The 12,600-nt window shown below is 48.3% G+C and overlaps 6 protein-coding genes across 6 annotated transcripts; 2 read left to right on the top strand and 4 right to left on the bottom strand.

Moving 5' to 3' along the window:
* Window positions 1-368: 368 nt before the first annotated feature.
* N7462_002838 (uncharacterized protein) lies at window positions 369-1,219 on the bottom strand (the record flags this gene model as incomplete). Its single annotated transcript, XM_057074564.1, has 2 exons — window positions 369-941; window positions 1,049-1,219. 2 exons carry the CDS (start codon window positions 1,217-1,219, stop codon window positions 369-371), a joined length of 744 nt encoding a protein of 247 aa, XP_056938205.1.
* Window positions 1,220-2,024: 805 nt separating this feature from the next.
* On the top strand, window positions 2,025-4,166 carry N7462_002837 (uncharacterized protein; the record flags this gene model as incomplete). Its single annotated transcript, XM_057074563.1, has 3 exons — window positions 2,025-3,301; window positions 3,375-3,810; window positions 3,870-4,166. 3 exons carry the CDS (start codon window positions 2,025-2,027, stop codon window positions 4,164-4,166), a joined length of 2,010 nt encoding a protein of 669 aa, XP_056938204.1.
* An 82-nt stretch (window positions 4,167-4,248) lies between these two features.
* On the bottom strand, window positions 4,249-5,466 carry N7462_002836 (uncharacterized protein; the record flags this gene model as incomplete). Its single annotated transcript, XM_057074562.1, has 4 exons — window positions 4,249-4,556; window positions 4,608-4,711; window positions 4,782-5,201; window positions 5,270-5,466. The coding sequence occupies 4 exons, from the start codon at window positions 5,464-5,466 to the stop codon at window positions 4,249-4,251; spliced, it is 1,029 nt and encodes a 342-aa protein (XP_056938203.1).
* A 703-nt stretch (window positions 5,467-6,169) lies between these two features.
* On the bottom strand, window positions 6,170-7,767 carry N7462_002835 (uncharacterized protein; the record flags this gene model as incomplete). The annotated part of the gene is made up of 2 exons (XM_057074561.1): window positions 6,170-7,593; window positions 7,647-7,767. The coding sequence occupies 2 exons, from the start codon at window positions 7,765-7,767 to the stop codon at window positions 6,170-6,172; spliced, it is 1,545 nt and encodes a 514-aa protein (XP_056938202.1).
* A 367-nt stretch (window positions 7,768-8,134) lies between these two features.
* On the top strand, window positions 8,135-9,901 carry N7462_002834 (CocE/NonD family hydrolase; the record flags this gene model as incomplete). Its single annotated transcript, XM_057074560.1, has 1 exon — window positions 8,135-9,901. The coding sequence occupies one exon, from the start codon at window positions 8,135-8,137 to the stop codon at window positions 9,899-9,901; it is 1,767 nt and encodes a 588-aa protein (XP_056938201.1).
* A 298-nt stretch (window positions 9,902-10,199) lies between these two features.
* N7462_002833 (uncharacterized protein) lies at window positions 10,200-12,573 on the bottom strand (the record flags this gene model as incomplete). The annotated part of the gene is made up of 3 exons (XM_057074559.1): window positions 10,200-10,323; window positions 10,378-12,482; window positions 12,571-12,573. 3 exons carry the CDS (start codon window positions 12,571-12,573, stop codon window positions 10,200-10,202), a joined length of 2,232 nt encoding a protein of 743 aa, XP_056938200.1.
* Between the last annotated feature and the right edge of the window lie 27 nt (window positions 12,574-12,600).

Raw genomic sequence — 12,600 nt, 5'->3', positions numbered from 1 at the left:
TGCCAACCTTTGATGAAGGAAACGGATTTTCTAACGGATGCTTCGATGGGATATGAAACAATCACAGTAATCAAAATAGAGCCATCGCCAATCACTCATCGCCGCACATAGTCCATGGTTGCTGAAATCAAAATTTATCAGTCGATCGGCAGACTTCTCAACATTGAAACTGCATTCGCGTTTGAAAGAATATGATGAAAGATCAGAAGTCTCCAGCCGATCCCGCAAAGTCTTTCCAGCCATCATCCGCATCGGTCGCATCGCAGGAAAGGAAATTGAAGAGAGGATACGCAGAGACAGCTTGTTATTTCTCTCACCACTCACACAGTGTCATCACTTCCCGAAAGCCCTGAAAAAAAGACAACACATTAATAATGAGTAGTGCAACCACTTCCTACTGAACTCGAAGGAATACTACCCTCCAGACCCATCATCTCCTTCACCTCCGGCGGAGGCGAGCCAAGCGAATCCGTGATTCGCTTCCATCGGGCCATCAATGACTTTTTCGCATACGACCTGTCCGTAATCCGATTCCATTCGCTTGCGATCTGACCCCACGCATCGTCCTTGTCGCCAAGCTCATCCTGCAGCTGAATCAACAGCAGATCCTCTGAGGCGGCGTCCGCCCATGTTGCTGGCAAGGAAATTGGTTTGGATCGGGGCTTTTTGGCTGGAGTAGTGAGAGTGGCGCGAGGACGTTTACTTCGGGGCTTGTCGGTAAATGAGGCGTGCTCCATATTGAAAGTGACATTCTTTCGGGCTTGTTTAGCAGGGGTCCATTTCTTGTTCTGCCGTGGGGTTTCGGCCTTCTCGGAGAGCGTTGATGGTGCTGCTGGCGTGGCTACGGGAGTATCAGTTGGTGCGGTTTCCGATGGCTTTTTCAGCATACACACAGACATGGGTCGAACGAGGGTCGAGGTTTGAGTTTGATCTAGAGAAGTCTGTAGGACAGGAATGGGAGCCAGTGTCACAGGTCCATGCTATAAGCCATGTCAGTCAAGCTTGTTGATTGATCATCGGATCGTTCATTATCTTCTTGCCGACTCACCTCCGCGGAACTGCGGACCGGCACTTCGAATCGGGACTCTTTGGAGATATTTTGAAGCTCTTGGCCTTCTAATTGATCGATCAGATTGTTCACTTCTGCAGTCGAGATTGGACGCAGGAGCTCTTCATCTGAGTCTGTGTAAATGAGGCGAGGCAGAAGTTGGGTGCTCATTGTCGATGGAAATATGTAGAGAGTAGGAGGAAGTGCAACCGATCTTTGTGAGGAAATATGGAAACTGAAAGTATGTGAAGCCGACACAGCTTCCCAAGACAATAAGTAAGAAAGAACCTCTTTAGGCCTTTGTGATACAATCGAAGAGAGAATCCATCTTCATTCCGGCTTTCCTGGAAGTGAACGGATATCTATCTTTGTTCTGCAAGGGTCTACAAAACACACATTGGGTAAATAAAGCTTTCGCAAGAATTTCGAGTTGAAATTTAATTTTGAAGACATAATTTAAAATGCGTTCTGGCTCGACAAGATGGACAAGACTCTGCATGCCAGCCTTTCCTAGGCGCGTTCGCGAGTTGCCCTGCTTACATGTAGTTTGTTGCAAGCCTTTAGATAACCAAAAAAAACACTGAACCATTCATCCACCAACAACTCTTCCTCTACATTCTTATATACATCTTTGTATCCTCTCGCAGAAGTACTGGAAGCTCTATGTATCTATCCGTGGTCAATCTCACCATTGGTCTCACTAGACGTGTTGCATCAATGACAGGTTGGAAATCAGTGAGAGCTAGAGAAGTGAGAATGAACCTTTCCATAACATATGATCAATAACCATCAGTATCCCAACACCTTTAATATATATATGAGATCTTGGCAGAGAATTATCCTGACCTTGAGGCGTTTGTATACTTCGTTCCCCGCCGCCCCACAGTCCCGGACTATCGGCAAGTGGGGGACCGGGAACTTGAATGACACTTCTTGGGGCACTGTTACGCTTCTCATCCTTCAAAGCGTTTTGATGATGAGCACCAGGACTCACCACTATCGAAAGCGCATGCGGCTTTCTTTTGCATGCAACTATTGTCGTTTTAAGAAGACGCGCTGTGATGAGGAACAGCCATGTCGGAACTGCCGTCTCGCCGGGATCGAATGTGTCACCACCGATAAAAGACGCGATGGGGCAGTTGTGGCACACAGGCGACGCGCGGTAGCAACATCACCTTCTCAATCGACAATACCTAGGACTCCGGAATCACATATATCGATTGCTGCAGCTTCTGTGACTCAGGACCGTCCGCGATTATGGAGTCAATGCTGGAGGCGAGAAGGCTGGAGAACTGGTCGGCTTCCTTTAATGCCTCGATTTGTCGGAACTAGTACAGTCGACTTGATGACTGAATGGTTGAATATGGCTTTCTTTCGCCTAGAGAGACCACATATTCATGCTGTTACCCCCGTGGCCAATCCTCACTTCGCATCCGCAATTCCCGAAACAGCACCAGCCCTACCTCCGTACAAGAAGGTGGAGGAGTGCATGGGGAGCTTCACCAGCACCTTCGGTCAGGCCTTCCCGTTTTTGAGCGAATGCACCAGGTGTCTCTTGTCTGAGGTAGATCTCTCTCATTCTGCAATTACGCCTTTCAGTCAGATCGCCAATGCTCCCCAGACAGCGTTGGTTTACTTGATAGTCACCGCAGGGCTAATGAATGAACACACGTCGGAAAGTTCACATGCATTGATTTCATCCTACCTGGCCTATTGCAATTCCTTACTTGGGCACGTTGTTGCTGCTCGGTGCATCACATCAGTGCAGGTCGTCTTTCTTTTTGCTGTGGTCCTTAGGAGTTGCGATAGAATCGCCTGGGCCTGGGATATCCTGACCATGAGCGTATCAATGGCCCAGTCGTTGGGGCTGAATGAGTCAAGGTCTCCATTACAGGGCCCTGGGGCTTCTCAAAGCCTTCATTCCCGCATATGGTGGTCTATCTATGTCTTCGAAAAGACATTGGCATTTGAACTTGGCCGCCCATCCCTGGTATGGGATCGTAATCTTTCTGGAATCCTCACATCATCTGTTCAGATCGACATATTGGATACATCAGAATGTCGGTTTTGGCAAGCGTCAATCAGCTTGGCCAACATGCTCCATGAGATGCAGGAACGATCTGCTAAAGCATGGAGACGGGAAGAACTATTGCCCCAGTCGGTAGACCAAGCTATTGAAGAGAAAATTAGAACTGGGGAAGAATTGCATGATTTGTTAGCGGAATGGCACCAAAGCCTTCCTTTTGAATACCGGTACGTTGGTGCCCCACGAGTCATTCATAGATGACTTCACAAGGAAACAGCTAACAGTATTTGCCTTCTAAAGATCAGGATCATCATCCACCCCCCAATTCGGAGGTTTCACCTTTCATGCTTTTCTTTCCTATTATTACAATCTTGGGTTAGCCGCGCTATTCATAATATCCTTGTCGTACCGCCATCTGCAGAGGGAAAATAGGCTGCTAACTTATACTAATAGAATAATTCTTGTCAATCGATCGACACTGCTGGTTGATTCGAAGGAATTACGTGAAAAGGTCACTAAGTATGCTTCAGAAGAGTCTAGCCATACGCGCCTTCTAAGCGGACCTACAATGGTGGTCGAAGCTGCTCGAAATATGATCAAACTCTTTGTCCCGCTAGTTGACTCCGGCGTGCCTGATTATCTGACCACAATGGCGTCACCGATTTCTGCAGTATATGCTCTTTTAGTCTCGATTTTACGTGAACCAAGTTCTCTACTTGTACGGTCTGATTTTGAGGTGAGTTCAACTGATTCAAGAAATAAAGAGCCAGGCTGATAGATAAATCTTTTCGAAAGCTCATGAAAGCTGGTATAGAAATAACAAAACAGCAGTACCAGAGGCATGGGACGGTGGTGAACATTGTTGATATTTTGCTTGACTTGGAACTTTATATCGGAAATCTCCTCGAGAGACCGCTATCACATGATTCTGGACAGCTGAGCCTATATTCTCCGAACGCAATGCTCAATGAATCTATGACGGAAGAGTCCCATTCTACAATGTCCCTTGCTCCACCCTGGGGTCCATCAGTTCTGGACTGGGCTGGGTGGGATTGGAATGATCTAAGCCACTTATTTCAGCATAGCGAGTAACTTTGAATCGTCTGAAGCGAGAACATGTGTAATCAAGTTTATGGTTGTCTTCCTAATACTCATATACTATGGAACAATGAAATCACAATTCAGCCATCTGCTCAAGGTAAGGAATGCCTGTCAGTCTGAAAGCCCTTTCTGAGAGTTTGACTGGTTCTCGTGGCTGCGAGCGGTTGTATGGATCCGGTTCCCCGTTTCTAAAAACAGGCAAATCCACAACATGCATTGCATTTGGCCAATGAGTTGTCATCTTTGTTTCTTCAAACGCCTTCTTCTTGATGAGAAGCTGCTCCTGGTTTGCATCTGCCACAGGCATAAAGCAAGTATATACGCAGAACCGTGGCTGAGAAGTCTCAGAGGAAACATTGTAATGAGGTGTACGGGAATCCCCTATGAAACTGTGAGCGAATGCCGTGGGCCGAAACCTGGGCCTCATCTTACAGAGCAGCAAATCACCGGGCTCGGCCTCGATCTTAATCCATTCGCATCCCTTAGCCTCCAGCCATTTCAAGCCAGCTTCTGTAAAGCCGTACCATTCCTTCGTCCTGGACAACAAATTTTGAGCGTTAGACATTTTATGGAGGTTCTCGTAATTTGACCATGCAGTATGCTCACCAAGACCAAATCTTGTCCTCTTCGTTCTTGAACGCTTCGTGAAATTCTTCGCTCAGACGGTGAGCTCCCTTGCACACGATCAGGCCTCCATCTTTAGGGCCATTTGGGAGCAGATTGACCAAGCCCTGCAAGCACCGGAAGCCTGGCTTTTCCGGGTCTTGGTCCTGATGAGGCCAAGGCTTGTTCGGTTTGATATCTGTACGGTTGGGAAAGCCGATGCCAATTGAATCAAATGAAACAATGAGATCTTCAGTACCGTAGACCCTCTCAAAGGCACGAATTACTTCAGGCTCCTGGCGAACCCCCCAGGTGAAAGATTCGTGCGAGACCGCATATCCGAGGCACATTCCCTTTTCATTGATGTCAGGCAGATGATCTTTATGGATTGTTGACGGATCATCTCTCTTGAATCCAAGATTGCTGTTGAGATATTAAATCAGCAATACTCTGGAGTCATATGTAGAGAGGTAGGGAGGGTTAAGGCTCACAATTCTTCAAGCCATTGATAGATCTCGTCTGCATACTTCAAGGCCCGATCGCGGGGAACGGCGCCTTTAACGACAGCAAATCCATTCTGCAATAATTCATCGCGAAAGTCGCCATATTTTGCATCAGGTCCTTCGGAAAATAGTCTTCCTTGACGAACAGTATGCCCTGTGGTGGTTGTGTCCGCTGCTGAGCTCATCTTGCCTGTTTGTTGGTATCCTTCAATCTTGTTGTTCTTTGACCATCAATTCTGCAGCTTTTGCCTTTTTTTTATATCGTATAAGCACAGTATCACCCAGTTCATACCCTTGAAGTTCCAATTGGGGCTCTCTCCGGTTCGGAGTCCCGGTTCGGTTCGGCTGGTTTCATCCGGTCCGGCTCAGAGGGCTTGGTTGGAAGGACATCTTGGCCTCGGGTCTTTAGGCTGTCATGTCACATCACAATACCATCATATGCTGCTACTGATTGGCGATGAATTTTCAACGCTGTAGTAGTATTCAAAGCTTTGACAATGATGGTGACTACTAATGAGCTTCCTATTTTCATTTCCCTGTTGATTCACACACAGCCTGCCGCCACCCCGCATGCTAGTGTAGGCAGGCTTTTTTTTGTGAGGCCTACATTCTTTGACACTATCATTCAATATTTTCAATTAACATTTCTGTCTGGGCGGCTTGTCGTGACGGGACTCGAAATCATGGAAGGCATAATAAAAGAAGGAAATGTCCCTGTATAGCGGATAGTACAATTCAATTGCCTAGTCATGAGATAATGCAGGAATTTTTGGTCAACGAAACTATTTTAATGGGCCAAGGGGTGTCGATAACAGTTGAAACAACAGGATTCATTCAGGCTCGAGAATAATGTCCTCCGGTATTCAACTGAAATTGGATGTCTCAGAACTACTCCTTATCTTCCACACTGAACCACTTTTGTGCCAATTTTCTCATCCGAGGGCCAAGGAAAAACATCGGAATAGACACAAGAGCCAAAACACCACAAATAATGACCTCTACGATCATCGTTCCATCATATCCAATACTGTGAACTGCTGGAAGGGTCGCATAACTCAATCCAAACGAGATAAAGCCTCTTCCGGCACAAATGACCACCAAGAACGGTGCTGCACGGAGCGGGAAACTGTCCACGGCGTACGTAATTCCCACTATATTTGCACCCAAAAAGGCGAAGTAACTGGCGTTGTAACCAATGATAATTGCTGAGACACTCCACTTTTCCGGGTGCGCAGCAGCTTCGCCATAGATGATACCGCAAATGATGCCAACGATTGCGGGGATCAAAATGACCGGCAGACGATATTCGGGCTTGTAGAGACCAGAGTTCCGCTGAGTAAAGTATCGAATCACAAAATCACTTCCATAGCCAAGAAGGGGTAGGAACACTAGACAACAAACAAGCTGTCCAGCCTGAACGTATCCTAGGGATACGAATGAAAAGCTGTATGGTGGGGACATTAGAATAGTAGAGAAAGTAGCAGACTGAAAGACATAAACGCCGAGATGAGCACCATTTAGCAATAGAAGCCAGAATGTCGTGGGAACAAACACGCCTTGTAGGACATGCTTGTAAAAAGTCGGAATATCTGAAAGACGAGGTTTGACAACCACAGGTTTGAGGTCATCCCGCCAGCGGCGAGGCTCATATTCTTCGGCGCCACACTCTGGGTTCTGGACATCAACATCCTTCGTACTCAACAAATCCTCACCGCGCATGGCCTTCTCGGGTCGCTCAAAATAAGACTCCGATACGAAGACAACGGCAAACACGAGTATTACGGCGTTCATAATATTGAAAAAGCCGTACCACCATCTCCAGCCCCATGCATTGACCATATAAGTGGAGACGACGAAAAAAACTCCCGATGCAATATTCTGAATGAAAATGAACCAGGCAATTTTCCGACCACGTTCATGAAGAAAAAAAATCTCCTGGACAATCATGGGGCTCAATGCTTCACTCTGGCCTGCGGCGAGCGACATGATGTCCCGGCCCGCAATATGGCTGCTCAAACTGGTTGAGCATTGACACCAAATTCCAGCAGCAATCAAGAGCGCCATGGAGAAAAGAAAAACAGGTCTGCGACCAGCAGTATATGCCCAGGGCATAGCTATAAGATTTCCAACCCCCATAAATAGTGTTGGGTATGTCAGGAGGTCGTTTGCTCTAGCCTCTTGCCCCGGGTAGGATGCCTCCACCGAAGTGAAGATGGCACCCATTCCCGAAGCAAGTACGACGGCTGTGCAGCTGTAGGCCGATACTATACTCAATAATATCCACTTGCGCCATGGTGGTAGTTTCAATGGGTCTGGTAGCTATGAGCATCCTATGTGTAGTTTATAAGCAATTCGAATGAGATACCTCTGGGGTCAGGAGATGGGGTCGGTATAAGAACGACATCGGCTCCCCGCAAGAGTTCGACATGCCCCTGACTCTTGCTTTTGGTTGCAATCTCCACGTGAGATATTTCTGCTTTATCCATGATTGAAAATGTCGTCAAGAAGAAGTTGCAAGTTCGAGCAACCATACGGCGTTATGCCACATAGCGCCCGCAACATGGTCGCTGTCAAAGCTTTTATAGCGCAGTCGACGAGCTCAACACTATCTTTTTCAGTTGCTTGTCATTTGTTCGCTTCCTTTTACCCCGTGTATAGTGGGGTATGAATCTTCTCCACCTAAAATCTGGAGTCCGGGGAAGCTACCTGCTGCCCACAGTCCCGAACCGAACCGAGCCGGAACGGAAGGTGGGCGAGTCACATAAGGGTCACTGGCTCAATTCATAGTTTATATAGAATTTATATGAGCAACGCATTTAGATTCTTTCTTATTGAAGACCATTCAATGCAAAAATGTCTGTCAAATTCAACATCGAGGTCCCCAGTGATGAGCTCAAGGCACCTGAGATCGGGCATGGAGGATATGATGGGTTCAACCCACGTTCTGAAATTCTGCCAAGTGGAGGCGTCACGGCTCCGGGAAGACGACTTTTTCCATGTGATATCCTTGTCGAGCATGATGTCGCGATTGTGGTGAGAGATGGATGCCGTCTCTATGCCGATATCTACCGGCCTCCCGCAGCTCGCGAGCGATCTACACCTGCCATTCTCTGCTGGAGTCCCTTTGGGAAGAAGTTCAATGGCATAGATTCACTCAAATTGATGACTCCTTGGAATCTTGGTATCCCAGATGGCACTCTCAGTGGATTGGAGAAATTTGAAGCGCCCGACCCTGTGGAATATGTGGATCGTGGGTATGCTATGGTGAATATTGATTCACGTGGAGCATTTGACTCAGAAGGAAAGATGGCAATCATGGGAACTCAAGAGGCAGAAGATGGGTTCGATGTGATTGAATGGCTTGCGAAGCAGTCTTGGTGTAATGGAAACGTTGGTATGGCAGGAAACTCCCATCTGGCAATTATCCAGTGGTTTGTGGCCGCTTTGCAGCCACCTTCCCTCAAAGCGATCGCCCCCTGGGAAGGCTGCGGCGACTTGTATCGGGAGCAGTTTGCCCGCGGTGGTATCTATGGAGGAGACCTGTTCGATCATCTCATCGTAAAATATATGCTTCGCGGCAGAAATGGGATGGAGAGCTTTCGGCGGATGTTCAAACAACATCCTCTTGCGAACAACTGGTGGAATGATAAGCGCCCCGACATGACAAAAATCGATATACCCACATACATCACGGGCACATATACCAATACGATGCATGGGATGGGTGCTATCAGAGGGTGGCTCGAAGTTAATTCGCCGGAGAAGTGGCTTCGCTTTCATCCACATCAAGAATGGTATGACCTATGGGGAAACCGGGAAGGACAGGTCGAGCTTCTCTCCTTCTTTGACCGATACTTGAAAGGTATCGACAATGACTGGGAATCAACTCCACGCGTTCGATTAGCAGTGCTGAAATATGGAGAGAAGGAGCCATTAGCGAACGTGGTCGAGGAAGACTTCCCACTGCCGCGCACGGTATACCGCAACGCCTTCTTAACGACAGATGGGGGGTTAAGTCTAGACCAACCAGCCCCAGCAGTTGGTACTTTGTCGTACAACTCGGAAGACGTCAATGATATGGCCAAATTCACGCTCACCTTTAGTGAAAGGACTCGGCTAATCGGGATGCCCAAGGCAGTTCTATGGATGCGGAACGACGAGTTCAACGACATGGACATATTTGTTGTTCTAAGCAAATTGTCAACATCAGGGGACCAACTTCTCAGCTTGAACATTCCCTGGACTAATTTACCAATTTCCAAGATTGCGGACATCCCAGAAGATCTTCAAACGGAAGTCATCTTATATCAAGGTCCGACGGGAATTATGCGTGCCTCAAATCGGGCTATCGACCCATCTCGGTCAATGCATCCTAACTGGCCATATTATACGCATGAAACAGAGGAGAAGATTGATCCTGGCACGGTGGTGAGGTTAGAAATTGGTATCTGGTGTATGGGAATTGAATTTGAAGAGGGTGAAAGTCTTCAGCTGCAAGTGAGTGGGCACTATCAAGGAATCTCAAAGTTTGGGACGACCGAGCATATCAACAATAAGGGACGTCATTGGGTTCATGTGGGAGGCGAGTATGATAGTCATCTAGTCCTCCCGTTTGTCTGAATATTTAGTTCAGGAGGAATGTAGATTTGTTGATAGAGAATTCTCAACTTGTCCAACGTGGCTACATCTATCATCTATCATGGGAAGCAGCTTTTGTGTGATGATACAAGTGGCCGGTTATAAGGGTACAGTCCGGGGAAGTACCTACTGTATTATCCTCTACAAAGACCAAAGGCCACCTATCTACTCAAAACGGCAACTCCGTATAAATCCAAACTCAATGTCGTATAGTCATTCCATTGTCATGTCGTCGTAACCAAAAGAATAACAGCGACCGATTGGGTATCAGTATCGTGCTTCACCGGAATCCGCCGCTTGGGAAAAATCTCGGACCCGCATATCCATGCGCGATAATGCTCTGAATATCGATATTACCATCACTTCGGGGACTCCATAGCTTGACAAGAATGAAACGTCCGGAACTAGAGGATGATCAGCAAACCAGGGGGACAAAGAGATATTGACGCCAAACTTACGGAGGGGGATCAAACTTAATGCTGACCATACTCTTCTCTCGCTCGATAAAGAAACGTGCATGTGGTTTCAAAACCTCCGATGTAGATGTGGAGCCGTTCTGAGGGGTTCCAGCAGATGGAGGAGCGTTGGGGTTGAGCAGGCTGGGAGTTTGGTGGTAGGTTGGCCGTATACCAGAGGAGACGCGGCGTAAAGAGATAGGTTGTCTCTGCGTCTCCAAGCGCCGTCGACTGAATGTGGTCGTGGTGCTATCTTCATTGTCCTCATCTTCACTCATACACTCTTCGCTGTCAGAGCAGAGCAGGTCCTCTTCGACTTGAATTCGTTCCAACTCAGTAACGGAGGGGACATCATCTTGCTCATGTTCGACAAAAATACTGTCCTCTGAGTTATCATCGTAGTCAGTGGTGACACGAATTTCAGTCTCTGGGCCATTTGAATTCTGTTCGGCAGCCTCGTTATCCGATGCTGAATGTGAGTCAGGACCCATGAGAACAGTCCGTTCCAAGGACTGAAGCGGTGACCGAAAACCTGTCAAGTATTCTTGAGACGGCTGTAGGCCAAGTCGGCGGTTCCGACGGCGGCGGTGTGCACTGGAATTAGAATACTGTATTTGATACTGCGCGGTGCGTGCAAGCAGTTCATCCGACGTCATGGACACGAATATCATGCCTTCTTGGATTCTAAACAGTGTTGTTAGCGAAGTAATACCTAGCTTGAAGGCGAAGGGAGAGGAATCATACGGGGAATCAAACCCCGAGCGAGGAGCTTTGATAACGATCTTCTTCAGGCAGAACGGCGCCTCGCCTCGGTGTCTCAAAACCAAATTGCAGCGGTCCGACTTCGTGCAGTAGACCGATTGGTCATTCCGTAAAACATTCTCCGGAAACGAGCTATCCCCTTCAGGGTCATAGATGCCTCCGTCACAACTAGCAATCTCCATTTTCAAAGCACCAGGGACAACTTGGCCGTATTGACCGTAGTTAAATCCCCGAATACCTTCTCGATGGTCATCAGACTCAAGCTTCCGCCGCTTCAACCGCCCACGGCCATCACGGCTCATTTGCGCTGCCGAAGCTGGTTGTGGCATCAGGGATGGAGTGGGAATAGGTTCGTTGAGAGCGCTGGTCCCTCGCAGGTCCGGGCGAAACGAACGACGGCGAAGTGTTCTGTCACCAGTCGTGTTCGGGCTTGGCATTTCTTGGGGGTTGCCAGTTCGAGCGGGCCTAAGGCTAGAAGATGTCTCTGACCTTGTAAGTCTGCGCTCTCGTAACCGCGCGATACTGGTGTTACGTGGTGATGGTCGGTATCTTGGTGGGGGTGGAATATGAGGTATTTGAAATCCCTCGTTCATTCGAGCCCGATCTGAGTTGGTACGCTCTCGAGCTGGATCGGATGTTTGCTCGTCAGCGTTGTGGTGAGGTGAAGAGCCCAGCTCTGCATGTAAGCTATCCCAGAGGTTCCTCGAGACTGGTGGTCTCAGCCAGCGTGCGGATGCTCTTGGAGGCGAGGGGACACGAAAGGGTTCGTGGAGTGCAGGAGTCTGCTCAGCAGTTGGGATATCGCGGGAAAGAGTCGAGCGCCAGTTTACTGGTAATCTAGGAGGCGACGGTACACGATTTGGAGGTGAATAGGTAGTGTTATCCCAAACGGAGTCAAGGTGATGCTGCTCGATTTCTCGGTTCAGAGTTTCCAAAGCACGGGAGGTATCGTCGGCATTTGAGCGATTGCTTCCAGACTGAAGGAGGTTTCGTAAGTAGCTCAACCGATCACCAGGTGGCCTGGGAGTGGAACGTTGGCTATCGCGCGGGGACTCGTCACTGCGTTCTGAATTTGTAGTTTCAATCAACCGGTTTAGAATTTCAGTATTATGCTGCACTTGTTGCACTACTTCAAAATCTTGAAGGAGTGATTGAACAGCCGACCAATCTGGACCAGAGGCGAGGGCGTGGTTCTGAGCATTCAGCGTGTCGATCAGGTCATGGGTTCGTGGATACCGTTCACTCAGCGGCACTTCGCTAGGACGGGCAGCAGGAGCGGGGCGACGAGAGGAGGCAGGGGGATAGTCGTGGTTCCCCGAGTCTCTTGGAGTCCTGGAATCCCTTGACTGTATTGGGTTGGTTGGATTTGATTAGCGAGGCCGTGGGACTCCGAGTGAAGCGATCAGGAAGAGACCGGGTGCTGTGGAAACATACCATCCTGGTGGGTTAGTTTGGGCGGGTACC

Source organism: Penicillium macrosclerotiorum, assembly GCF_028827735.1.
Source record: "Penicillium macrosclerotiorum strain IBT 26536 chromosome Unknown utg000002l_segment0_segment0, whole genome shotgun sequence".
Classification (NCBI taxonomy): domain Eukaryota; kingdom Fungi; phylum Ascomycota; class Eurotiomycetes; order Eurotiales; family Aspergillaceae; genus Penicillium; species Penicillium macrosclerotiorum.
The sequence above is the reverse complement of the archived record's forward strand: the minus strand, read 5'-3'. Positions and strand labels throughout refer to the sequence as shown.